The sequence below is a fragment of the Durio zibethinus genome, chromosome 2 (genome assembly GCF_047325235.1).
Source record: "Durio zibethinus cultivar Kanyao isolate XHJ-2024 chromosome 2, ASM4732523v1, whole genome shotgun sequence".
In the NCBI taxonomy this organism is placed as follows: domain Eukaryota; kingdom Viridiplantae; phylum Streptophyta; class Magnoliopsida; order Malvales; family Malvaceae; genus Durio; species Durio zibethinus.
Window position 1 is genome coordinate 38,048,635 of NC_143163.1, and position 27,911 is coordinate 38,076,545.

At 34.3% G+C, this 27,911-nt stretch overlaps 3 protein-coding genes and 1 pseudogene across 6 annotated transcripts; 2 read left to right on the plus strand and 2 right to left on the minus strand.

The window, feature by feature from the left end:
- Positions 1-9,652: 9,652 nt before the first annotated feature.
- LOC111318233 (receptor-like protein kinase FERONIA pseudogene) lies at positions 9,653-20,723 on the plus strand (annotated as a pseudogene). 2 transcript variants are annotated; one of them, XR_016334244.1, is made up of 2 exons: positions 9,653-12,165; positions 20,585-20,723. The product of XR_016334244.1 is annotated as a receptor-like protein kinase FERONIA pseudogene, transcript variant X2 (transcript). The 2 variants fall into 2 exon arrangements; XR_016334240.1 differs by having other exon boundaries at positions 20,581-20,704.
- Positions 12,477-20,028, minus strand: LOC111318232 (nucleolar-like protein). Of its 2 annotated transcripts, none has more exons than XM_022920969.2 (14): positions 19,749-20,028; positions 19,523-19,657; positions 18,856-18,997; positions 18,182-18,264; positions 17,322-17,381; positions 17,003-17,215; positions 16,525-16,653; positions 15,536-16,234; positions 15,033-15,225; positions 14,732-14,925; positions 14,104-14,208; positions 13,572-13,711; positions 13,115-13,393; positions 12,477-12,967 (listed from the first exon to the last, which is right to left on the minus strand). In XM_022920969.2, exons 1-14 carry the CDS (start codon positions 19,965-19,967, stop codon positions 12,703-12,705), a joined length of 2,856 nt encoding a protein of 951 aa, XP_022776704.2. In that variant the 5' UTR covers positions 19,968-20,028; the 3' UTR covers positions 12,477-12,702. The 2 variants fall into 2 exon arrangements, with proteins under 2 accessions (XP_022776704.2, XP_022776703.2); XM_022920968.2 differs by having other exon boundaries at positions 13,572-13,714.
- A 657-nt stretch (positions 20,724-21,380) lies between the features above and the next one.
- On the minus strand, positions 21,381-22,755 carry LOC111318234 (uncharacterized). Its single transcript, XM_022920972.2, has 3 exons — positions 22,322-22,755; positions 22,114-22,211; positions 21,381-21,821 (listed from the first exon to the last, which is right to left on the minus strand). The coding sequence occupies exons 1-3, from the start codon at positions 22,638-22,640 to the stop codon at positions 21,537-21,539; spliced, it is 702 nt and encodes a 233-aa protein (XP_022776707.1). The 5' UTR covers positions 22,641-22,755; the 3' UTR covers positions 21,381-21,536.
- A 3,807-nt stretch (positions 22,756-26,562) lies between these two features.
- On the plus strand, positions 26,563-27,665 carry LOC111317585 (E3 ubiquitin-protein ligase At3g02290-like). Its single transcript, XM_022920019.2, has 2 exons — positions 26,563-27,190; positions 27,352-27,665. The coding sequence occupies exons 1-2, from the start codon at positions 26,746-26,748 to the stop codon at positions 27,531-27,533; spliced, it is 627 nt and encodes a 208-aa protein (XP_022775754.2). The 5' UTR covers positions 26,563-26,745; the 3' UTR covers positions 27,534-27,665.
- Positions 27,666-27,911: the final 246 nt, after the last annotated feature.

A 27,911-nucleotide genomic window follows, 5' to 3' on the forward strand; every position in this document is an offset into this window, starting at 1 on the left:
ACTTCCGTTCTCTTTCTGCTTTCATTTGTTGAAAACATTATTGCATAGTTTGCAACTCCCCTCTCAATATTAAAATGTCTTGCAAAGACTGACTTGCTGATGATGTAAATTGCTGAGAGCTACGTCTATAGTAGGCAAATGGCGTTGGACCCAATCCAAGGCTTCGGACCCGTCCATGCCTTTATTTTTTAGCAATTTCTATGAATATCTGATTTTTTATTTCTTACATGTTGAGAAAACCATCAGATGCTACTTCAATCTCAGCAACCATTTCTCTTTTGCTTTCTCTTGTGAATTTGTCATATACAACTATCAAGTTTAATGATTAATTGATAATATGTTAAAAAGAGTAAATATTTACTTTCTGTTAAAATAGATGATACAAATTATCATAATTTCTTGTGTTTTGACATTCATGTAAGATTCTTTTTTTTTGTGTGTGTTATGCGAAAAAGTTTCACACGTCCAATTATACCGCTCATCTCATTCTCCTATATAAAAACATATGTTATTTGATAGGATACATATCAATCGTAACTTATTCATGCATATCAAGCCTGTCAATCAAGTATTAATATTTCGAATAATTTTAATCTAATATATTTATATTTTGGCCCCGTAACAACATAATAGTCTTAAACATAATCACACCTAAAAGCATTTTGGGCTTTCACACATATAGGTCATAGAAACCAAATTCAATTATTTTCTTCCAGTTTAATATCATGGATTGAAGCCATTCAATATATTGAAAGCCATCCAAAAGTTTAATTTATATATTTGCCTTCTATATGCAAAAAAAGTCCCAAATAGACATAAACGATAAATTTTTTTTTCATATCAACCATAGAAACCAAGTTCAATCAATCAAACAAGTTTAATATCAAGTATTAAAGCTATCCAAACTGTTAAAATACAACAATAACAATAAATTTGTATTTTTACATAAATATATGTAAACAATAACTTTTTCATACATATCATCCATGTCAACTAAATTCAAAACTTTCGATAAGTTTACTATCATGTATTGAAATTATCAAAACTATTAAAACAGAACAATAACTGTTAATTTGCATATTTACCTTTTAACAGCAGAAAAAATTCATTCATTGGAATAAGTTTATTATCATAAACTTACTATTTCTTTTTGCTTTCTTGCAAAACTTTTCAATCCACTAGTGTGGAAATATTTCTATTGCTTTTTGCTACCAATCACAATGTGTCATAAAAAATAATTGCTTATATGATAGAAATACAAATATTACCAACTTAAACCATAAAACACTTTCATCATTTCATTCTACTATACAAAGTTATAAACTATATAGTGATAATGAATGTATAGTTTTCCCATTCAATAAAATGGAAACAAGAGATATAGTTGAAGCCTACATTATTTCGAAATAATGTTATCGAGCTACCTTCCTTTTTGTTGCAATCTGATAAAGAGTATTCTCTATCTGAATCCTATCATATATATAAAAAAGAAAAGCCACAGGTATAAGGTTACTGCTTATTGCAGAAATATTAGTGTTTCTCGATTTGATGGCTACCAGTTCTCCTCACATATCATCATATATCCCCACGGACTCTATCTCTTTAGATTGCACCTCATTGATTTTCCCATCTAGTGTAAAAAATCTCAAGCTCTCCCAACAAATTTAATTATAATTCCTTAGTTGTATTAAGGATTTAAAGTATATAATCAAACAGCTTGCAATACCCAATTTTGAAAATAAACCACTTACACATTTACTGTCTCTATTGGCCCAAAGTTCATTCTATTGCATTTCAAACCAATAAAAAATCTAGTTTTAGACATATCCAAGGCATTATTCTTTATTAGTGTGGCTGGTTACACTTTTTTGAGCACTTCAAAGCTCTCCGGACATAATTTGTTTGAACATATACAGTCAGAGAATTTTGCATTAATATAGATGGACAGACTGTAAATGTGACCTTTGCTTAGAAAGTGGGGTTCAACTTCATGTAATTGAGTTTGGATTAATTAAAAGTCATAGGTCTTGGTTTTTTTTTTTTTTTTACATAGAGCCTTAACTACTTAATAAAAAGAGGTGAGACTATTTTAAAGTGAAAAAAAGAAGGTGACGCTGCAAAAACTAAGAAGAAAAAGGGGAAAAAAGAAGTAAAAAAAATAGAGAGAAAGGAGAAAAGTGAGAGTTAGTTGAACGAAAGTTGATCCGTGATCCGATTGAGCTAAAATTTTATCAGCAGGTTTATGATTTAGAGTTCTACATTTTGAACGACGAAAATCGGGTTTAAAGTTCTTTAGGAACAAATTCAAAGTGTATTTGTTAAGTCACCTATTTAGTGAAATTTTTTCAATTATCTCTCTAGTTATTGATGAACTCTAATTTTAGTTAGAGAAGAACTTTGTATATTCGTTATTTGATAGTAGAGATTTTGTTTAGTGGTTCGTGATTTTTTTTCTCTACACTGAAAGGTTTTTCACGTAAATTTTAGTGTTCTTTTTTTGTGTTATTGATTGTTGTCTATTATTATGGATTTATTATAATATATTACTTCTGCATAGCTATGTTTATTGCTTCAGGCCCAATAACTGATATCAGAGCCAAAAGTCACAAGTTCAAGTCCTAGTAGTATTGTTGGGAAAATATTGTTGGTAGATTAAAGGTTGGCTGCGTCCATCAACTCTATGTACTCGAATACTGGTATTAAAATATTTAACTTGGATGCAGTGAGTATAAGATAATATGTAAAAGCGAAACACCTAAGTGAGCGATGTATTAAGTTAACCTGGTGTGCAAGCTTCAAGGGGCACTAAGACAACTTAAGTGGCAAGGTTGAGTGCTATGACCTGGCTTAAAAAAGTGCACTGAGATAACCTAGGTGACAAGATTGAGTGTTATGGCATAGCCTAAAAAATTGCACTGAGACAACCTAAGTGGCAAAGTTGAGTGCTGTTGTGGCCTAACCTAAAAGTGCACTAGAGGTAAAGTTTTTTGGACTAAAGGAGGTGTTGATAGAACTTACTCGCATAGGGAGTTGATGTGAGACTTGATTAGAACTTACAAGCGAACGAGAGAGATTGTTGGGATAAGGTTTACATGTGAGTAAAGAATTTTACATAACTAAAAAATCTGAATAAAATATTTTACATACATATGAAGGACTCAAAAACCTAATAACTTAAGCTTTTGAGCTTAAGTGGTGTCCAATATGTACGTATGAGCTCTTTAGTGTGCTCTCATAGACTCCAAATATGGTAAATCTTCCAACAGTAATCATAAATGGTGACAATGAGCAAGAAACAAAACTTGAAGATATGAATGAGCCAACCACAGTTAGTGATAAGCCAGATATAATCAGTTTTGAATAAGATGAGCAATCCTTTCTACTTGAAAGTATTGAACAGAGTGAGTAGTTCTCTCCACCAATGAGTGTTGAACAGAGAAAGTTACCTTTGGCATCAAGTAGTGTAAAGTCTTAGCCTAAGATATCTATTAGAGAGCACAGGTTATCTATCGGATATCCAAGTTTAGATTTTATTTTAGTTACTAGTAAAAGAGAGTGAGAAAGCTTTCAAAATGTACAGGTTACTCTGAATAAAGAGTACTGGTTAAAAGTAATAAAAGAAAAAATGTAGTTATTGCAAAAAATAATACATATGATTTTGTTAAACTTTCAAAAAAGAAGAGGCAATTGAAAAATAAATTGGTGTTCAAGTTGAAAAATGATGGTGATAAGCTAGTGAGGTACAAAGTTTGATTAGTGGTTAAATGGTTTTCTCAGAAACCAGGCATTGATTTTGATGAGATCTTTTTTTCAATTGTGAAGATGAGTTCCATTCGAGTGGTACTCGAATTAGTAGCTAGTTAATGCAACTTGATGCAAAGACTACATTCTTGCATGATGACTTGCAAGAGAACATTTATCTAAATTAGATTGAGGGTTTTAAAGTGAAACGAAAAGAGCACTTAATTTACAAATTGAAGAAAACTTATATGGCTTGAAACAAGCTTTGTGACAGTGGTACAAAAAATTTGATTCTTTTATGGTGAGTCATAGCTATAAAAAAATGGTAGCGGATCCTTATGTGTATGTTAAAAAATTCTCTGATGGTAACTTCATTATTCTTTTATTATATGTTGATGATATGTTAATTGTGGGACAAGACACTGGCATGTTTGTGGGTTGAAAAAATAATTGTCTAATCCTTTGGCATGAATGATTTAGGTCCAGCAAAGCAAATTTTTGACATGGACATTATCCAGGATAGGAGAGCTGAAAAGCTATGGTTATCACAGGAAAAATATATTGAACGAGTGCTTAGTAGATTCAACATGCAACATGCTAAATTAGTTAGCAGTCCATTTGCCAATTATTTTCATCTGAGTAAGAAATCTTATTCAGTGACTAAGGAAGAGTAATTAGCTATATCTAGTATTCTTTATTCTTTTACAGTTGATTCTTTGATATATCTTATGATTTGCACATGGCCTGACATTGCTCATGCAATTAGTGTAGTGAGCAGATTTCTTTCTATTCATTGGAAAGCAGTAAAATAAATTTTCAGATATTTGAGGAGCATTTAAAAAATGTGTTTGAGTTATGAAGTTTCACAACCAATTCTAGAAGGGTTTACTGATACTGACATGATAGGTGATCTTAATGGTAGAAAATCTACTTCAGGATATTTGTTCACTTTTGCAGGAGAAACTGTATTTTGACAGTTTAAGTTACAGAAGTGTGTTGCTTTGTCAACTATAGAGGCTGAGTATATTGCAACAATCGAATCAGATAAATAAATGTTTTGGATGAAACATTTTTTTTCTTGAATTTGGGTTGAATCAGAAAGAGTATGTGATGTTCTATAATAGCTAGAGTGCTTTAGATTTTGAGTAAAAATATGATGTACCATGCTAGAACAAAGCACATTAATAGTAGATATCATTGGTTATGTTTAGTGATTGAAGAACAACAAATGTTAAAGAAAGTCCATACTGATGAGAATATAGCAGATATTTTGATTAAGACACTTCTTAGGGAGAAGCTTAAGCTCGGTAGTAACTTGGCCGGAATGAGTTCATTGGCCAAGGTAAATTTTAAATGAAACTGTTATAGTGATGAATCTCCTCCTAATGGGGTTTGAGGGAAAGATTATTAGAAAAATGGGGTCTAGCCCGATGTAATTGGGTTTGGATCAATCAAAGGTCATAAACCTTGTATTTTTTTTTACATAAAACCGTAGCTACTTAAAAAAAAAAGGTTGAGCTATTTTAAGGTGAAAAAAAGAAGGTGGCGTTGCAAAAACCAAAAAAAGAAAGGGAAAAAAAGAAGCCAAGAAAATAAAGAGAAAAGAAAAAGGGAAAGTTGGTTGAACAAAATTCGATCTATGGTCCGATTGAACTGAAATTTTGTCAACAAATTTATGATTCAGAGTTCTATATTCTGAACGGTGAAAATTGGGTTTGAAGCTATCTAGGAATAAATTTATGGTGTATTTGTTGAGTCATTTATTTAGTGAGATTTTTCAAATTATCTTTTTAATTGTTGATTAACTTCAGTTTTAATTAGAGAAAAACTTTGTATATATATATATTTTTTCGTTGCAAAGGAGGGCTAGTGCCCTTACAAGGGGGGAGGGCGGATGGCGGGGTAGAACCCACGCCTTACATGACTTTCAACTGGCCTCTTAACCACTAGAGTAAGAGGGAAAAGTCAAAGAACTTTGTATATTCATTATTTGATAGTGAAAATTTTTTTTGGTAGTCCGTGGTTTTTTTCTTCTACACTAGAAGATTTTTCACGTAAATCTTAATATGCTTTATTTTTCTTGCATTTTTAATTGTTGATTGTTGTCTATTACAGTGGATTTATTACAATATATTACTTCTGCGTTGCTATGTTTATTACTTTAGGCCCAACAACCATCACCCCATCATTAAAGATCTCTGATTCCTATGCTTTTGTGAACAAAATTGAGGTTGTCTCAATGCCTTCAGATCTTTACATAAAAAGAGGAATTTTCACTTCCTCTTGTTGGATATCCTTCTCACCAGTATTACGTTCGGAACTCTAGAGCCCCGGAGATGATGCACCGAGTAAACAAAGGTGGAGATTCAATTCCCCGCAGAAGAAGATACTGGCATGTTTCGTCTCTGGATCGAAGATGCAGGCTATCTGATTGTTGATAAAAGCAGCACAAAGATCATAGAACAGAAGTTGCAATTAACTTCAGCTCCTCGGTGCCAGCATATACAGCCCCCGAAAAGGCTTATGCTTCTGCTAGGATAGTTACCATTGAGGGTAACTTTGCAAAATGGTACTTGCCTGTTGATTTTGGTTACTACTACCGCGTTAGGCTTCATTTCTGTGACATTTCAGGGTGGATTGAAGTAAGTGAAGGAGTTTTCGGCGTCTCTATCAACAATCACACTGTTGAGGACCATGCCAATGTGCCCCATTGGAGTCAGGGGGCTGGTGAACTGCCTCTGATCTTTAATGGTGGTCATCGCTTATGGTTTGGTGACTCGGATCCCACTCCAGGGATGGAGTTCTTTGAGATTATTGTTCCAGCTGGGCGTTGATGGAACCTGCTGTATCATGTATCATAGATATTACTAGGAAATAACAATTATGTAGCATTCTTCTACTATAATTTCAATTCCTCTGTCAGGGAAACAACCATCTAAAATTTTACATGAAGTTTACCTAAAAAGGATTGGAAATCTGGGACAATTCACATAACAAAGTAAGGCTTCTTGATATGCATTGCCAAAATAAAAAGAGAGGAAAAAGTACTTATATTCTGCAGCCATAGTAACTTGCAATAAAATCTTTATACATTTAAGTTTTTCATAACTGATTAAAACTACATGATATCACATAGTGTCAAGAAAAAAGTATCAAAGGTTCTGTGGAGAAAAGTAATGATCATAAAAGGTGTATAATATGTTATCCAATTTTAATGTCGGTGCTTTTATAATATAGTATTGAAATTGATATAGTTACATTAAAATGAGTAAATGAAAGTGAAATCGATCAATCAAAAGTTCTCTTGATTTTTTTTCCCTGGTGATATTTGCAAATTCTAGAAGCTTGAACATCAGCCATTGCTGCATGCATGACAATAAATTTTTAGAAGATTGTATGGAACGGAACAATTAAAAAGTGAGCCCTACTGTTTAATTTTTCTCTTACATTGTAATTAACAGCTTTCAGCAATTTCGAATCTGAAAGGTTCAGCCCTTTAGTGGTGAAGGCAAAGGGTGTTTGCTCTGTTTCATTGAACTTCGACTATATTTCTTATTTCGTGCCCGTTAGGCTTCTGCGCCTAATAAAGGAAATCTTGACAGACGATTATAGAGTCCATTGCTTTAATTTAACGGCAACCCATCCCAAGAGACAGAGAATTAATAACTTTGACTCTCAAGTTCCCAAAATGCACTATTTAAAGAAGTATAATTATTTTTAATGAAAGGAAGAAAGAAAACCTCTTGGAAACAAAATGGGTTGCAATGAAAGCAAGAACAGGAGGAGCAAGAATGCTTATAGAACAGAAAGTGGTGATTGTTCTCTGTGGACTGAGTCATGTGAATCTGAGATGGCAGCGGCAGGTGTAGCAGTTGCAGGTCTGGTTGTGGTACTTCTTGTATGCGGTGTAGTTGGTCTGGCTTCAAGTTCTGGAGCTTCAAGAAACGAGAAAACTAGGAAGGAATTATCGGATTTACGGGGACGACTTTGAAGATGACACTTCAAGCTATTTTCGTGATTTGCGCAACTTGCGTTGAGAGGATGGCATTTTATATCTATTTATTTTTTGACTCTTCTAAATGGATTTGCATTAAAGTTCAATTGTGAGAGAGAGTGTTAATTGCATGTTCTATATTTCTAAATGGATTTTGATTGTTTGCTACTGATGTTGTGTTTCATATTACCTTCTTCCAACTACTTGAGTATGATGTGTGACGTTAACAATGAAATTGGAAATTACCCAAATTCAGAGAAGAAACCTTGAAAGAGAGGGAGAGAGAACGAGAAGAAGAAAATAGAGTTTCGTCAATTTCAGGAATGATTCTTGCATTAATGAATTCTTGTATTTATAGTGTCTGCGATGAACACTATCTGTTAAAAAGTGGAATGCTTATTTAGTCGGCAAACGCTTCTAGATTAAAACTGATCATCAAAGTCTCGAGTTTTTATTTGGCCAATAGATTACTGCTATAACACAGCAGTTATCAATGGCTAAAATGATTGACTATGAGTTTAATTTTAAGGAAGGAGCCTCAAACACTGTAGCATCATACTGTATACTACGATCTGGCTTATATTGGCCAATAGCAACTACTAATAAGTGAAGAAAAATAGAAAAATAAAAATTTAAAATGGATAACGTCTATGTTAGAATATTTCTATTTAGATTCAACAATTGATTATCCTGTCATATAGTATGATGCTGATATGAATAAATTTCTACGTTTTATAGAAGTTAAAGGAAAATTCAAACTTGATGGATTTAGAATCGGTTTGGAACCATGCCATGGTATCGAACGACATTCGAGGAAATTTTGGGGTCCAGTGCTTCCACCGCAATGATGCCTTAAGCCTTTGCCCTAAAAACACTCACCAGTCACCATTATACGTGGGAACTGTGGAAAATTAGGGTAGATCTTCCCGAGTCACAGTATTTATTGTGGGATCCACACGATATTGAAGTCCATTTTTAACTACGTTTGTCTTCGCGAGTCACATTATTTATTGTGGGATCCACACGGTGTTGAAGTCCAATTTTGACTAGGGTCCATTTTTTTGTAAAAAATAAATTTTAAAATAAAATTTTATTTTTAAATTGACATAGATTTTTTATTATTTAAATGATTTAATAAAAATATTTTTTGTTATTTGATTGTTTTTTGAAGAATTTGTTTTTTCTTCCAAATAATATTAATATAATTATTAAAATATTCAAAATTATTTATTATTAAAATATATTAAAATTATTAATATTAAAAAATAATTTTATTTTAATTATAATATTTAATATTAAAATATTATGTTAATATAAAAAATACTTAAAATAAAACTATATCTTATTCTTTATATTATTTATTAATATATTATAATATTATTTATCAATAATATTTATTAATATATTATATTAATAGTATATTATTTATTAATATACTATTATAATATTTTTTAATTACATTAATCATATTTATTATATTATTTATTAATATAATATTATTTATTTATTTATTAATATATTATATTAATAGTATATAATTTATTAATAAATAATATTATTTCAATAAATCATATATTAATAAAAAGTTTTTAATATTTATTAATAGTATATAATATTATTTATTAATTATTATATTAATAATATAAGTAAAATTATGCTAAAAATATTGATAAATAATTTTTCTCATAAATAGTATTTTTTGAAAAAATATCTTTTTTTTTTTCAAATCAGTAAGATCATTTTTAAAAAAATAACATAATTTTTCATTGACTAAAAAATTATTTTTTGTTAACCATTCAATTTTTCATCAAATAAATACTTAAAAATATAAAAATTATATTTCAAAAATCATTTTCCGCGAAACTTACCCAGCTATTGTTTATCTCCTTGCTAATGTTGTTTTCTCCCATATAAATGGAGTGGCTTTGGCATCCCCGAGTAGATAGACTAGACTCTGAAATCCATTTCTCCTTTCTGATATGTTACTCGTTTTCCTCTTGTGCTATCTCGTAGTGCCCGGCTTGTCTGAAGTCCTCGGCTTGTCTGAGTTCCTAAGTTGTGCTTCGTCGACAACTATGTCACCTAATATCCAATCACGGAGCCTCAACAGCGAATCGGAATTCAATAGACCAATTTTTCATCGGGTATCAATGTCCACTCCTGACGACCTTGAACTTTTGAAAACTTCTGCTTGCATATTTAGAACACAATACAATGTCACATTTCCTGTCTCCCCTGGTCCCAAATTTGTAAGACTTCATTTTTATCCAATTTCTTATCCAAGCTTGAACATTTCAAAAGCATTGTTTAATGTCAGTGTAGGCAGCTACACTCTTTTATCTATTTCCAACTCTTCCTACTCCAATGAAGCATTTGATGATGAAGGTATTATCAAGGAATACTGTGTTCCTGTAGAAGGCCAGACATTGAATATATTGTTCACCCCATCGTCAGATTATTCTGATGCCTATGGCTTCGTCAACATGATTGAGGTTGTTTCGGTGCCTCCAAAACTTTATCTAGGAGATCTGCTACTGCCACTCGTTGGACATCCTAACCAATTTTACTCTATGAACTACACAGCCCTTGAGACTTTGTATCGGGTGAATGTGGGTGGTTCTCTCATCACTGCTGATCATGATAGTGGTTTGTCTCGTTCCTGGTATGGGGACCAAGGTGATCTGTTTCCTGACACAGAAGTTGTTCACTTCAGGAAAGCAGAAATTAACATCGGCTCTGAGGTGCCAGCATACACAGCTCCTAAGGAAGTCTATACCACAGCTAGAAGGAAATTAATTCTTGATGATAACCTAAATTGGTCGCTCCCTGTAGATTCCGGGTTCTGTTACCTCATTAGGTTTCATTTGTTTATGGAAAAGAGCGAGTATTTTGTGGATGAAAATCAAATAGTTGTTCATATTTATTCCAATTATCCAACTGGTGTTCATCATGCAGAAATCAGCCTAATTCAGGAGCTGGGAGTTCCCATTTATAGAGATTTTCTTGTGAATTTCTCGAGAAAATACCAGGGGGTAATGTTTCTGTCGATTTCCATGCAACGTAACGCTAGTGCAATTTATAGCGTGCCATTATTGAATGGGTTAGAAATCTTCAAACTATCTGATGCTAGCAAATCTCTAGCGGGATCTAATCCATTCAAAGCAAGAAAGTTATCTTATTCCTCATCTGCGATTTATCCAAGGATCAGGAAGATTATTTTTTGTATACTACTAGCAGGGTTTGTTTCAATAACTTGTGTGTACTACGTTTGCATCCTACTTTTACGTTTCCAATTCCATTGGTATTCTTACTTAAAATGGAAAAGAAGAAGAGCTACGTATGTACAACCTTCAAAGGACTGCCCACACTTCTCTCTTGCAGAGATAAAGTTAGCCACCGACAACTTCTCGGATGCTTTATTAATTGGTTCAGGGGGGTTTGGAAAGGTGTACAAGGGCTGTATTATTGATGGCAACACCACAGTTGCTATAAAGCGTGCAAATCGCAATTCACATCAAGGAGTAAATGAATTCCAAACTGAAATCACTACACTTTCTAAGCTGCGGCACTGCCATCTAGTCTCCTTAATCGGTTGTTGCATGGAGGATAATGAAATGATTCTTGTCTACAATTTTATGGCAGGAGGTACTTTAGCCGACCACCTATACAAGACCAAGAAAACACCACTTCCATGGAAGCAGAGGCTAAAGATTTGTATTGGTGCAGCTCGGGGACTGCATTATCTTCACACAGGAGGAAAACAGACAATCATTCACCGTGATGTGAAAACTACTAACATCCTTTTAGATAAAAATTGGGAAGCCAAGGTTTCAGATTTTGGGCTGTCAAAAATTGGACCAAACATGATGACAGAATCTGAAACTCATGTAAGTACATTGGTCAAAGGCAGCTTCGGATATTTAGATCCAGAATATTTTCGCCGTCGAAAATTGACTGAAAAATCTGATGTGTACTCATTTGGAGTGGTACTGTTTGAGGTACTATGTGCTAGACCTGCTGTATTACCAGTGGCTGAAAATGAAGAAGAACATTACAAGGTAAATTTGGCAGAGTGGGCTGTAAATTGTTATCAAATGGGGACCCTAGACCAGAACACTGACTCTTCCCTACAGGGACAGATTAACCCTGAATGCTTCCAGACATTCACAGCTATCTCAATCAAGTGTTTAGCAGACAAGGGAAGCGACCGACCGAGTATGGGAGAGGTATTGTGCAACTTGGAGCTGGCATGGCAGCAGCAGCAGAAGAGTTCCTTGTTGGAAGCCAGTAGCCTTCAAGGCAAGGACAACATGGGCATTGGCGGTAATTTCCCAATGATAGATGGTCAACGATGCTTGCCCACAGGTAATTCGGATCCAACCCCAGGTGCTGAGTTTTCAGAGATCATCGTTCCAACCGGACGTTGAGAGGTTTGTTTTCATGCTTTGCTACTTCTAAAACTAGTTTTGCTGTTACATCTCTGAAAAGTTACTTGTGAAGGAAAAGCATTGAATGTAATGTTAGTATCGACGGCAGCTACAGTCTTTATCTATTTCCAACTCTTGCTGCTCTAATGAAGCTTTTGATGTCTAGTATATTATCAAGGAATACTGTGTTCCTGTAGAAGGCCATATATATATTGAATATAATGTTCACCCTCTGCAAACTATTAACGACCTTAATCGTAAGTCTTACCTTTGTAGTCCAATGGCAGCTTAAAATACTTATGAAGAGGCCAACATGCAATAAGTATAACCAGCTTGTCTTCATACTGAACAATCTTTAGGTAGCACAAAGGTTGCATTCGGAGAATAATCGTTAGGCTGCTTGTCATTGCCTTGTGGCAAAGGGAAAGAATACAAAGTAAATGAGTACCCTATCGGTATATTGAATCCGCCAAACACTATCAAGAATCACAATATTCTATAATTGGGTGAGAAAATTTAACACTAGCATTTAAGTTAGCTTCATCTCCTTCTTTTCCTGCCTTTACCTAATTGTCCAGATTTAAAGGCATGCTCCTGTTCTTGGAGAAAAGCTATTGCCCTTCCATAGTTGGCTGCTCTTTCTTTTTCCTGTAATTCCTTGTCTCTTTGCTTTACCTCATACAAGAAATAATTGTCCTTACGCAGCTCACGAGCTGCACCTTTAGCTTCACGTTTTATCAGTTTTTGCAACTTTCTTCTCTCTGCTCGTTCTCGGTCTGGATCATAGTCTCTACCTTTAACAAAACTGCATGGTAACATGATAGTTAGATGCATGTACTCATTCAGAGTCTAAATAGCACCACCGAATACTATGATTGTCAAGACACTGGGATGCACAAGGGAAAAAAAAACTGAAATTTGAAATAAAAAAATAAAAGAAAATGAAATTTACTTCTCTTCAAATTTGGGATTTAGCAACTTGATAGGCACCGGCTTCTGCTTCTGCAGCTGAAGTGGTCTCCGCAGCATATGTGTTTCATCAGCTTTCTTCTTAATGAGTTGAGAAACTTCCTTAAATTTATCTCTCAGTGCCTCCGGTAAGTGTTTCTGCTGTGAAACTTCAAGTAACAATGTTGAGATTGGAAGGAAGATTTCAGGAAAGGAATTCAATTCCTCATAGATCTCAACAAATCCTCGCAGAGTTTCAATCACAGTTACCAGAGCACTAGCCCTGAACATGAAAATTTATTTCTTATCCAATTGTATAAAAAAAAAATGACAAAGAGGCATTCCATATAAATTGAAACCTAACCCAGCAGAACTAACGAAATGGAAACATCAAACTGTAGCACTTCAACACATCATCATCCATAAAAAACAAGGATGAAAAAAAAGCATCAATTGCTGACCTGAAATTATCAGAGCTGAAAAATGAGGAGTCATCTGAGATCTCCATTACCATGAGAAAATTCAGAGGATTAATCTCATCCACACAATCATGTATGCGTAACAGGGGCCTGAGTGCTTTCAGCTCCATAAGATGACAAAACTGCTATGAAAGAAAGGTCCATAAAATAGAACTTTAGTCTAATAAGTTGCACAATCAAACATTATTTTGCTATGAAAGAAAGGTCCATAGGATGACAAAACTATCTAATTGTGGTTATTATTATTTTGCTACATGCTTAGAAATCTAATAATGAGGGAAATCCGAGAAGTAAAACGTCAGATTGATTCTTAAATCGTGCCCAAATCAACCAATGGACTAACTCAAAGTCAGAATCTCTTTTTTTTTCCTTTCATAATAACTAATTAGACGGAGGGAATCATGCAAGTTGAGCATCAAATTAATCCCAATATCATAGGAAATGCAACAAGGCAACATAGAAGTCTTCTACTTTCCTTTATTTTTCATAAGCCACAATCATGAAGTCATAATACCTGAGAATCTTGCTCTGATGCTAGTTTTGGGTCTGTAGCTGCCATTAGCAAAGTTCGGAGGAACATTATAGCTTCTGGACAAAACTTTCGAGATTGTTTGGTAATCTACAAGTATCAAAATTGATCATTCAAAAAACTGCAGCTATAAGTCAGGAAGAAAAAGGGGACACAAAACTACAAGTTGTTATTAACACATGGTACATTGATAAACATGTGAATCAACTAAGTGGGTAAAATCCCTTGGTTGAAGCAAAGACCTGTTTCAAATCTGGCTTTACCAGGTAGAGGATTTTAAGAAAATGAGGGAAGGCTAACACCAATAAATACGTATGCATAAATTACAAATTTCAAATTAACTACTAGCAATTTTCAATTGTAACAGAAAAATTATTACAGCAGCATGCTTTAAAGTAACAGGTTTCCATGACTTCAGGAAACATAAGGTGAGCAGAAGAGAATAAAAAGTCCTCACTATCTAGCCTGTCATAAAGCGCATCTCGGAAGCAACTGAGCACTCTTCGATCAATAAACACCATAAAGAGAATATGCCATGAACAGGTAAAACATAGGAAACCATTCTCCTAGAAGACAAGTTGGGATAGAGTGAAAAGGAAAAACCTATACATACCATGAGAACCATGGAACATAAAAATGAACCAATAGCAACATCTCGACCCGACATTATGGGACAACGCATCAAATACTCGCACATTAATAATATTGCAGGAGTCATGACTACATGACGAAAGTCAGAGCATGGAAAAATCATGGACCATAACCTCAGGAGAAACAATGTTTTCAACGTAGGCCAACACCCATTTTCTGCAAAAAATAAAAACATATCATGACATAAAAAATCTGCAAAAGACTAAGCTAGAGATAGTAAAGTTGGAAGTACCACTCGCTCAAAGAATCAAGCTACCACAAACCTTGGTTCTTGAGAGCCTCACAAAATTGTGTGCGAGTTCGTAAGATTCTTTGACGAGCACATATTGCAGAGAAATATGGAATCTCCATACTAATCTCCATCAGTGGCTTGACGAGCAAATTCAATAACTCAAAATTCAAGGGTTTCTTATTCGCTAAGACAGCAAAATATTGCAAGACAACACCATAAAATACCTGGTAAATTGCAGATATATCAGTTTTAAATGAACGGTAGCAATCATAATATTAGCATAACAAAATGCCCAGAAACACTCAAAATTAAGGGCCATACCGTAAATTTTAGGAAATAAAAGCCAATAACAACAAAAGTTTCCAACACCATAATTCAACATTTTTGTGAATCTAATCCTTCAAAATGTACAAAGTCTAACAAGATAATTGGATACTTGGTGAGAATCTGCAAGATGGTTACAATCACAAGTATGCACACATAAACACAAACATACACAGAAAGCAAGGAAAGAGCAACAAGCAGCAAGCTTACTTGCATTTTCTTCCGATTTTCTGCAGCAAGCTTAATTGCATTGCTTGCCCGAATTCGATTGACAATCACAATAACATCACCATCAGAACAATTCTCTAATAAAGAAGACAGTTCCTCTAAGCTCCTTGGAGCTTCAATTAAAAAGGGAATGTCTGGTTTAGTTGAAGTATGTTTGACACTTGATTTGATTTTTTTAGCATCCACAGACTCAACATCTTCTTTCCTAAGTTCAGTTTTATTTGGCTTGTTACAGCCTCTTTGCTCCACATCTTTATCACCAATGACATCATCATGATCTTGATCCTCTTCATCCTCGTCCAAATCCGTAACAAGATTGTCTTCATCACTCTGCTCCCAATCCTTCAGAGTTAGAGTCTTTTCACATTCATCACCATCATCATCTTCTTCTTCTTCTTCTTCTTCTTCTTCTTCAGATCCTTCATCTTCACCAGTATCTTCAGCACTTTCTGAATTTTCAGAAGCATCCTCATCTTCATTCTCAGAATCATCTGCATCCTTTCTTTCAAGAATCTCATCAACCCAGCCCTTTTTACTCCCAAGGTCCTCATCAAGTGCAAAAGAATCACCAAGATCATCTCCTGATTTAGACCTTGGCCTCTGGGCAGAATCTTTCTCAACATTTTCACCATCTTCATCGCTGGAGTAATCCTTTGCTAACATCCTCTTCTGACGCTCTTCCTGAAATTTGTTGAGTCCCAGATAAATTATTAAGCATACAGGAATAACACAAAGTCCAACATAAATACCATATACTGCTAGTATTATCATCAAAATTATAATAATAATGTTATCATAACAAATAAAAATATTAAAAAAACATAGAAATTTTTAAATAACAATCTTATTTCCAACCAATAAAGCACAAGATAATGCCCTGTTTTATGTGAATTTCCATCTCACTGAAAACCTCTATAGACTGTAACAGCATATACAATAGAAACAAGTAATTGACCATTGACCATACATACCTCTAATTGCTCTAGTCGCTCCCGCTCCTCTTGGGCAATTTCCTCAGGTGTCTTTGTCCTGTCTGACGGGCGAGCACGCATATCCAATACCATCTCATTGACAAGTTTATCATATAAATCAGGTTGTTCCTGTCGAATAAAGTAGAAAAGTTTTTAATGCTTGATTTTGATTATACATCCAGATATGCCTGTATTTGAAATTTTGTAAGACATAACTTTAGTTTCAGCCATAACTATGGTAATAAATCTTTCTTTTCTTCAAAACTAAATCCAACAATGAATTAATCCTAGTAACTGGTACAAATACACCTTGTCATAATACTTCTTACTCATTGAAGAAATATGGATGCTAAAATAAAATTTCAGAAAACAACAATAGCAAATAAAAGAAGAAAGAACTTTGTATGAACAAGAGCACTCATCCGGTATAGTGCATAGCTAGTTTAATAAGACCCAACCTAGAACCATAACTCTGTACCTGCTTATAAGTTTCTGCTCTCTGAGCAACTGGTAGATCTTCCTTTTCCACATGCTCATTTGGAACACCCTTGTTCACAAGAGCTTTCAAGGCATTCATCTTGCCTGGTTCAGTGAGAGACAATAAGACCTTGGACTGCACTAAAGATGTGAAGTTCTTATCTAATTCATCCATCAACTGCTCATTTTCTTCTTTATCTCTTGCTTTTTGTGCCTGGTAAGAAATAATAAAAATTTTAAAAATTAAAAACCAGATGTCAAGACTCAAGAACAAGTCTGCAAATAATACAGTTAACTTTATGATGCATATGAATTATTACCTTGAAATACTTGCTCTTCAAAATAACCTCCTCCATTATTTCCTTCTTGGTTTTGTGCTTCTGTAGCATGAAAGCCATCGATTTAAGTCATCTAAAGCTACATCACAAAAACATGCTCCATAACAAATGCATGAGTATGCAAGTGCAAATGGGCCACACACAGAGCCAGCCAGCGAGCATGCGCGCACACGAGAAAGAGAGAGAGAGAGAATCATGTATGCATGTACGGTCACTTCCACTATAACTCCTATTCATTCATCATTGTGGAGAATAACAATTGAAATAGATCACCTTTAAGAGCTCAACCTCAGAAAACTCCAACATTCTGATTATGAAAGGGGAACTACCCAAGCAAACTCATGTTTTTCCTATCACATTACTACAAATATTATAAGAAAATGTGCATACTGAAAGACATGGGAAAAGTGATTATTTAGCAGCTAAAAGTTGACAATACTAATCACTTCCCATGTCACTTGAATAATCTTGCATGAAATTGTACCATATTTAATTGTCACAGATAAGCCATAAAGAAGATAAGACCAAAGGACCCAAACAATATCATTTTGGAATAGCAAAACATCAATCTTATGATTCTGCTACATGCCAGAATCGATAACTAAAGGTTTTTTCTTGGAAAACAGATAACTAAAGGTTAATGCATGATCAAACAGTTAATTAAAGATTTTAGACTGAAAATGAATTAGCATTTGATCTGCCTTTGTATGATCAATATGCCAACATAATCATGATTACAGGCTGCAAAGAATAAAAACAAGCTAGTCATGAAAATGTTGCTGAGCTGATCATCAAACATAAACAGAAACAAGTGTCTCTTAATGAAGGAGAATAGGTCTTACATTTTCCTCTCCTTCTACCAAACCCCCTTCTGACGGATTCTGTGCACCATGAAAATTAAGTTGCTTTAAGATGGCTGGCCGTTCTATAAAGGAGGAACAAATCATCAATGCCTTTAACATAATTTCAGAGAAACAATGAAAGAGAGGAAAAACACACTACAGGGAAATCAATATCTGGAGAGAAACTTAGAAGGAAATTATTCATATAAAGAAGAAAAGAATTCATGAATGTGCAAAAACAATAATAGAACTTCCACCAGAAATACACAGAAATTACATCAGAAAGAAAATACAATAAAAGGAGAACTAAGTAAATGACAACCCATACTAAACTGAATTATTGCAACTGCATGCATCATTAAAAAAAGGTAGTTTGAAGTTTATCAATGCCGGAAACCAAGTTCTCAAAATCGTATTTCTCTGTTTTATTGGGATTCAACTACGTGGTAAGAGGTAAGCATACATAAAGAATAATACAAAGTCCTTGCTGTAGATTGAATTCTTTCAGACAAACAGCAGGATCTTATATCAGTTCTATTCATTGTTTATATGCAAAAGCTACTGGTGAGAAGGAACATATTGTTTGAACAAATAAAAAAGTTATTAGGAATTTAGGAATATCAATAGAAAAATTATAATTCATTATCATAATGAAAGCAGAAGTCACATCTTACTGTTATCACCATCATTATCATCATCAGACAGCATTTCATCCTCAAAATCATCCCTCTCTGGAAAGGAACCAAAATCTGGAGCATTGAACTCATCTTCTTCTCCATCTGATAAAATGAACTTGCCCTTTTTGCCCAATTTCAACTATGGAACCAAAAAGAGACAAAAGAAAAAGAAAATAAAATGGAATATTAGAACCATATACACTTAACCCCAAAAAAAAGCTATTATTTTTCCACTCAAATAGTAGTAACCAAGAAAGCACAGGGAAAACACTACTAACAGAATGAAAGCGAAAGTCAATAAACGCAAGTACTAGCGAGGTTTATTCACTATTTTATTTAGAAAAACAAAAACGAAAAAACAACAAATATGTTATCAATAAAGGAACTCTTGTAGCTTATGTTCTCCCCAATGTTCAGGCAATGCCCAATACACAAAATTTTCATTCCAGTGTCAGCAAGACCACCCTAATGTAAATAAGGATGCATTACCAAAATGGGTATTATTAGTAAATCATAATTAACCAAAAGCTTCAGAATTTTGCTCCGTAGGAAGCAAAAAACACAAACTTTTATAAACCTCAGTAACTATACCAAAGTTTCTAAATCCCAAGTTTCTTTTCTACAATAGAAACCAAGCAGTTAAAAGGGGCTAAAAAAAAACAACCTGACGCTCACGTTGAGATCGCATAATACCCTTTTCGAACTCTCCCAGATCATCATTCTGTTCCCCAATTCTCTTATCCACAAAAACAGAAGACTTTGTACTTTGCTCGTACTCTTTCAATAGCGTTTTCTTCCTCTGAAACAAACCCAAAAAACTCTCATTAGTACAAGTAATATATAGAAATAAAAGTGGGGGGGAAGCGTGATATTCAGGGGTTAGAACTTGCCTTTTGGATGGCTAGGGAACGAGCAAGGCCAACGCGGCGTTCTTCTCCCTTGCGTTTCTTGCCAAGTATGTCGAACTTGCGGCGAGACCAGATGGTCTCGAAAGGGTTGGATTTTTGAGCCTTGAGCTTCATGGAGATGGCATCTGGACCTGCCTTTTTGTTGGCTTTCTTCTTTGTTTTCTTCTTGGCTTTGGCTTCGGCACTTGAATGCTTAGCCATCGGTTGCTTGCCTGCGTCTTGGTCGGGCGGTTAAGAAGAACAACAGGAAAGTAAGGGAACCAAATGAAAAAGAGAGGGCTCTAGATTATAGCTTGGGTTTTGTTAGGTGGCATACTATGGTGGGCTTTGGGTTTGATATTATATGGGCCTTTGACCCATATGATGTGGAGAAGACAATGCAATGGGCAAGGTTCTTCGTCCATAGACAAGGAACAATTTTATTTACCACCGGGTTTTTCTTTTGAAATTTTTACTCTATCTTTAACCTCAGCCTCTATCTATTTAACACATCTGAAAAGAAATTTTCATAGATAATTTTAGATCTTGTAAAGCTCAACTTTGTTTTTTGCCCTACCACATGTCCACGGCCCATGATGGCCTACTAATTTATATTAATATTCCCCCTTTTTTATTTTGTGGATAAGTTTTTTTATTTTGTGGATAAGTTAACTCATTAAACGCTCTAAACCCATGAATATTATGATGATTTTGCAACTTTTTTGTACGCGTGTAAAACGTGAACTCCTTTTTTGTTTTTGTTTTTGGTTTTGGTTTTTTTTTTTTTTAACTTCATCCGGATTTGTATGGCTATCTGGGCTTTTTCTTGTTGTAGACAGGGACCCAAATGGTGAGGGAATCTTGCTCAGATAATATGCTTGCCCTATGCTCGAGGAACACAGGCCCCAAAAAGCTCTGACAAACGTCGACTCATCCGTATTTTCCATCCATAGATGGACCATACTCAATGTATTGCTCAAGGAAAAGATAGAGGAAAAATGCTTGGGAGTCTGTTGCATTTATGTGAGTACATTGCAATATTGAAGTGCAGTTTAAGCATGCATGATGGGTCACTACTCACTAGTTCAATAAAAAGATTGTCCACCAGTTTTTGTGGCGAATCAATGTAATTCTATCTTGTTTGGACTTTGGGGTATGATTAGGAATGCATTTATGTTATACCCCTCAGCATCAAATGTTCAAGTCACTACATTTTTTGATAACCCATATGACACAAAATTTTGCCAATTAATCAGATTGAAAGCATTTCTATTGTAAACCGACTGACAAAGTTGCAAGGTTCAAGCAGAAGCCATGTCAAAGGCCAAATTGTTGTGATTACAACCATGCATGGTACAGTTGAGAAGTGTTGCAACTTCAGCAAAGCTGATCACCATCCTGCGTTTCGGCCGCAACAAACGTTGGTCATTTGAGGAAGATCCAATCCGAGAGTACCCGCCCTGTTTTACCCTATGGTATAAGTTACAAAAACAAAAGTTGTTGAACCACGTGCTTCTTTTAGGCCACTGTAGCGTCCGGGAGAGACCCTAAAGGGGGGCAAGGGACCCAAATTGTCTTTCCCTTAGCCATAATCTTTAGGGACATGAATAATGACACAACACAAACTTTTTCATTCACACACCAAACTCCCTTTTCCTTTTCTCAATATAATTTACTAGTATTATTTACAAACAGTAACCCTAGAAAAATCGCATATATTCTGGAGTAAGATTAGAATCCCCTTTGCTGAAACGGGTTGGAGGCCAACAAAAATAACAATGCTGTTTAATTTTAAGCCAAGAGCCAGAAATCCTTGTGCCGCTTAGTGGTGATAAGATAACCTCCAAGTTTTTTGCTTTTTCGTCTTACTGCAACTGCCATGCAGCTAGCATTCTGGATGCAGTACTCGACAACTCCACCAGTAACCCGGTTCCCTGCCCACATCATAATGAGACGCCAAGTCATGGACTTTTTTTTCTGTCCCAAAACCAGAAGTGACACTCCTTGTTTTTTGGCCTCTTCCACTATTGTTGGACCTTTCTCTGTTCCCTGCACCACAGCTACCTCAACTTCTACCTGCCAGGCCAAACCCTTAGCATTAGTATATGTCTTATGAACCGCTAGGTAACCAATTTTCTTATAAATGTCGGGGCCACGTGATCTATTAATAAAGTATTGAACGTTTAATCTCAATGATCAACGTCAATTTCTGACATCATCAAGGACCAAAATATAGTTTACTTTTAATTTGTAAAATGAGAACAAAACTAATTGAAAAACGAGGTTGAGAATGCATTACCAGGCAAAAAGTTGAAATATTATTTTAAGAGATGTTAAACAAGAAGATTAAAGGATATTTCCAACCCACCTCAGGTCTCTTCTGCTTGCACATATTTTTCAGGGAGGAAACTGGTTCACAAGTCCTTGGATCACTGTTCTTGTCTGATTCATCACTTGCAACTGGCACTGCATTAAGTATTTCAACCATATTAATCAGTTTATCTCCTTATACAGTGGTTCTAACTAATAATCGAAACTTTTCCAGGGTAAATGACAAGAAAATAAAGAGCTCCAACCTTGTTTTGAGGACTTTGTCACGTAAAGAAGAATAACCGTGTCCTGGCACTGGACAGTGTGAGATAGTGCCCATTGAATAGCTCCCTTGGCTTCAATGCTGGAATCAACCACGATCATGATTTTCCTTCCAATTACCAACCCAGGTTTTTCTCCATTGCTGGATTTATCTTCTTCAACTTTGCCACAAATTTCATCCTTTTGATCAGTTTTAGTAGAATTCACATCAGGCTTGGCTTGTATTGGAGGTGACCGGACTCTAACATGAGGCCTAATCCTGTTTAGACAGAAACCTGGCAACCTTGTTCCTGTCCTGCCCATCTCCTGAGATGGCTACTAAGTGTGAACACCAGATAATTATAAGTAGATAAAGAAGAAGAGAAGACAGGAACAATTACTCAATTAGGCCTTGCCTGTTGCTGAACCAAATTTCTAAATGTTGGTCTGGGCCAAGGGTTTTTTCCGCTAGCTTTGCCTTTTTTTTTTTTTTTTTTTTTTTTCTCTTTTGCTTTCTTTTGTTTGTTAATCATGATAGCAGGTCTTTGGTTCCATTTTATTTTCCTTTGTGGGGCTATTCCAGAACGTGCCTATCATGAAGCTGTAGGCCCATTCCTCCTAGACCAGCCGTTTGGCCCCCGGGCATTCAGCCATGTTAGTGGTAATCATATTATTTAATTATTTATTTGCATTGCCTTTCCAATTAATATCCAAATCTCTGTTCTATGGCTAATTGCAAGAATGCATGGCACTGTCATATCGTATTATGAAATGGTCTTTGAACTCGTTTGCCAAGGATAGAATCAAATTAAAAGGTGATAAAAGCCATTGAACCTTGCTTGCACTTGCAGGTTGCAACTCTTCACCCTCTAGGGGTATGGGTTCCTAATCAGTGAGCAGCAGATGCATAGGCCCATGATCTTTATATGTGTAAAATGGCATCAAAGAAAATGAAATTAAAGGGGGGAAAAATCCTTGCTCTTCTTGGAAAGATATTATGACATGTTTCTTGACAGTTGAAGTGACTGAGTATAGGCCTATTTTGGTTCTGGAATTGAATATTGATCACAATTTTTGTTTAGGAGCGACTGATGCTTCAGGCAGATAATTTGCATCATCCCCATTCTCCAGCAAACAAAGATTCAGCCTCTGTTGAATTCCTCCTACAATAAGTCTGTCTGAAAGAGTGTGTTCTGAGGTTGTGACAAAGAAATGGCAGCCCATGGCTTAACATCATGTCCACTCAATATAGATTGATTGATAGTTTTCTTCTTAGCATCACTGTTTCAGGGTCTACATTAATAATGCAGATTCATATCTCATAATTATACACTTATCTTAAAAAGACAAATAAGCTAATTATATAACAAAACAAGAACAATTCATGACAAGCGCAATACAGAAAATTTTAAAACATAATTCCCATAATCATCATCAGCCTTATAGTGATATTGTGGCTGATGTATAAGTTCTTCATTAGGTAAGATACAATGGTAATTATGGCTGAAAGAATTTTCATTCCAAGTTTAGTACTGTTATCATTTTCTGCCATGATCATTTCAAGATTAAGATATGAAGTTTCGGGTATAATCATACCAGAACTGATCTGTAAAGAATTTCATTTTTCTTCTTCTTTTTGGTGGCTTATCTGTGGCGTGGATTGAACGCAACCAGCTCATTATTTTTAGAATAACATATGATTAACACATAAAAAATACTACTGTTTCAGATTTTTTGGAAACAAAATGATTAGCAAAAGCAGAAAAGGAGAAAAAAAGGGTCAACTTTATAATGTAAATTGGCAACAAAATTTCTGATGATTTAGAATAATCAAACAAATCAAGAACAGCTCCAAGACACCAACTGACTTTTTCAAAGCACAAAAAACTTGCTACATTACTTGCAAAAGTAAGGTCAAATAGGTGAGAGGTCCTTTCCAAATTACCAACTTTAATTGCCATTTGCATGATGGAATTTACCACTTTAATCTTCCATGTCTCTCACCAATGTCGCCAATCGATTAATTAGTTGCATTCTCCAAGCTAATATCTCTAATCAAAATTTTCTTTTGGGCTTTGACGTTTTACTCGGAATCCCAATTCTGGTCTATAAAGATCAAAATACAGAGTAATAGATAACACTATATAAACAATCTTCACTCCCACTGCATGCTTACCAAGAAATTGGAAAATTCATTGAACACCCATGAAAGTTTTTGGGTGCAAATTATGATTTCTCATTTGCTTTACTTCACCATTGAGTTGTAAAAGTCTATATGTTATTTATTTGTTTTATAACTTTATTTGAAAAAATTCTTCATATATAGTTGCCATGAAAATGCATATTACCTAAAAAAAACAAGTTTATGAGTAATGACAACTAGATGGTGGGTTTGAGCCCTTCATTATCTCTCTATATTTTAGTTTGATTTGCACTTCTCTATATTTATCCATTTATCCTTCTCATGTTGCTACTTGCTAGAGAACCTTAGCCTGTTATTAGTTGGGCCTTTGGCCCCATAACTCCATACTCTTTTAAGTTTCACGCATGTTTTTTTTTTTTACTTGAAAAAAGAAGAGATTTAAATTGAATTCTTTTAAGCAGTTGGGGTATGCAAAGCATACATTAATTATGAATAAAATGCTTGAATACATTTTCAAAAACGTCTGTAAGGCCAAATGTTTATTATGTTAATTCTTACACTTATTTTAATTTAAATAAATGTATAATATATCAATATCTAATAATTATTTGTCTTGATGAATGATCTATTTGACTCGAAACTTTGAATCGGTCAGTGTCCAATTTGATTTTGAGAGATATGATAAAATTTCAAGGTTAAATTAAATTTAAGATTGATTTTCTTATTTATAATTGAACAAATTCATTGGATGCATCTATATTTGCATATGGATGTTTTTGTTAATTCTAAGTAAGAGTTATGGGATAATAATAATTTTATATTATAATATTTTATTTTTAAAATTTCTAAGTAAAATTACAAGTAATCTTAAGTCTTTAATCAAAGTTGGAGCAATTTGTAACTAATTATCTTGTTGAAATATTAAAAAATTTTATTTTTTAAAAATTTTTATATAAAATTTATTATTTTATTGTGTACCATTAAACTTTTTAACTACATTTTTTGTTTAATAAAATTCTTAAGTATTATTTTTGTTTAATTAAAATTTTACTATTATTTTTTATTTAATTAAATTCTTATTTTTTTTATCAAACTTTAGTAATTTTCATGCAAAATAATAATTTAATTAAACGAAAATGATATTTTTAAAGTTTAATTTGACACAGTAAAAAGATAAAAGACTTATTTGAAAATTTAAGAAATAATAGGGATTTCATTTTTTATTTAACCAAATAATTACTTACAAAGGTAGGTTCCAGTTTCCACGTCATCACAGCGGGCAGCACAAAAAGAAGCTTCGGTGGTCCCATAAAATCGTTGTCTTTCTGTACTTCTATCGACGAAGAATCCTTCGCCGCTTAGGTTTCAACTTTAAAACCTTTGTTAATGAATAACACCAAAAGCTCTCAACTTTAGATTCTTTTGTTTTCCTCCTAGGCCAACTTGAACTGCAAAATCTTCTTCTTTATGTCTGTACATATCTTAAATTCTTGTCTCTTTATTCCAAATATTTCTTTCTATTAAATTTAATCTTTGTTGCTTTCTTCTTTAAATGTACCAAGTTGTTGTTTTTCAATCAAGTCATTCTTTGTCTTCTCTAGCTTTACGAGAACAGTAATTTCCAGTTAATCACTGCCTTCTTCAAGGTAACGATATTTTTTTTTATTGGGTTTTCCCTTATTATTATTTTTTTTTTTGAATATCATGATTATTGAATTAGTGGTATATATGATTAATGACGATGTGGGGTTTGTTCATTCTCGATGGTTAAGTTCCCTTTAATTTTATTGATGAAGTTGATTTTTATGATCGTAGTTGAATGATTGATTGATGATCTTTTTTCAATCTATGTCTGTTCGAAGACTTTATGTACTATAGCTACACCAGGACAACCTTGGATATTTTTATCAACTTTCATGTTAATTATGCCATGTCCCTCATTAAAGAATTGCTAGTGATTGAATTCCCCGTTTTTTTAATGAAATCGTGATTGTGATTTTCTTTTTTCAGGTCTGAAAATTGAAGCAGAAATTAAAGCTTGATCATGGTAACTCTTTGTTGTTGTTTCCACACGATGGATCCTGAAGATGTTTCCACTCGTCAGAACTGTTTTTGTCCCGATTGCATCATTCATACCCTATTCGGCAAGGTAGATTAATGTCAAATTTTCATCTGCTCTTCTCTATCCTGAAGAAGATGTCTACTTGATCATAAGAAACACAATTTTATACTACCCCTGCTGTCCTCGAAAGGAATCAGCATTAAAATATAATCTTGGATACTATTATGTACTATTGTTTTCTAGCAGCAATTTTTTATAACGCATCTTTAGCTTCCTGGGCTTATAAATTTGTTCAGCTGTATACAGGAATAAAGAGCAATGAGCAATTGGATGCCCCCGCTTCAACTGCTCAAGTGGCTGCCCCTTTGAACTCTTATGCTGTATCTAACGACATACAATCCAACATTGTCACATCTGCTCCAAAAACTTTGCATTTTGATGCTGATGTCACACTCGCCGATCAGCACCAGGATGGACAGATTAAAGAACAGGAGAATGATCAAGTTGACATGGAACATGATAGTAATGGGATCAAATCAACTGGACTTCAATGCGAAGCACGCTGTTCGGAGTCCAAAACGAAGTTCTCATCCCAGAAACCTGAAACTGAAGTTGCTCGTGCCTGTGGATTATCAGAAGATGAGGATGTTTGTCCCACTTGTCTTGAAGGTTATACATTTTGAATCAATAACTTACCATTGACTAGCTTTAAGAATGTATTTGTTTTTCCCCATCCAGCTTATAGATCAAGTAAATGGGGCTTTAAATTACATCGGCTTACTTTGATTCACTACCCACTCTTGATTTCTCCAATTGTTTTTCTGTTGCAGAGTACATCCCTGAAAACCCAAGGATTGTTCTTCAATGTTCCCATAGTTACCACCTTAGTTGCATATATGAGTGGATGGAGAGATCAGAAAACTGTCCAATCTGTGGCAAGGTAATTCAATTCTTATATTCTTCTGCACTTATTCCTTTCTCCTTAAGATTTAAAAGTTATTTTGAGTTCTGACAAGTGACAACCATTGGCTATAAGATCAAACTGTCAAATTATCACAAAACCATCAATATCCTATTTAACATGTCATTCTTCAAACATCGAGAATCGGATACTATTGCTAAACGTGAGCTATTAGGTCTTCATCTGATACGTGACCAATTTATGTTACGATGGGGATTCCATGCTTCGAGTGCCATATTTTTTCTGGCTTTGCAAGCTTAGTTTGATTTTTAGATATTTTATTTATATATATTTATTGTATTGGGATTTTCTTGGGGCATCTGACTGATCATGGATTTATTTTCTAGATGATGATATTTGATGAAGCAACTTGACACGGGATTACATGAGAGACAAAAACCAAAGATGAACAGATGAAATTTGGAATTA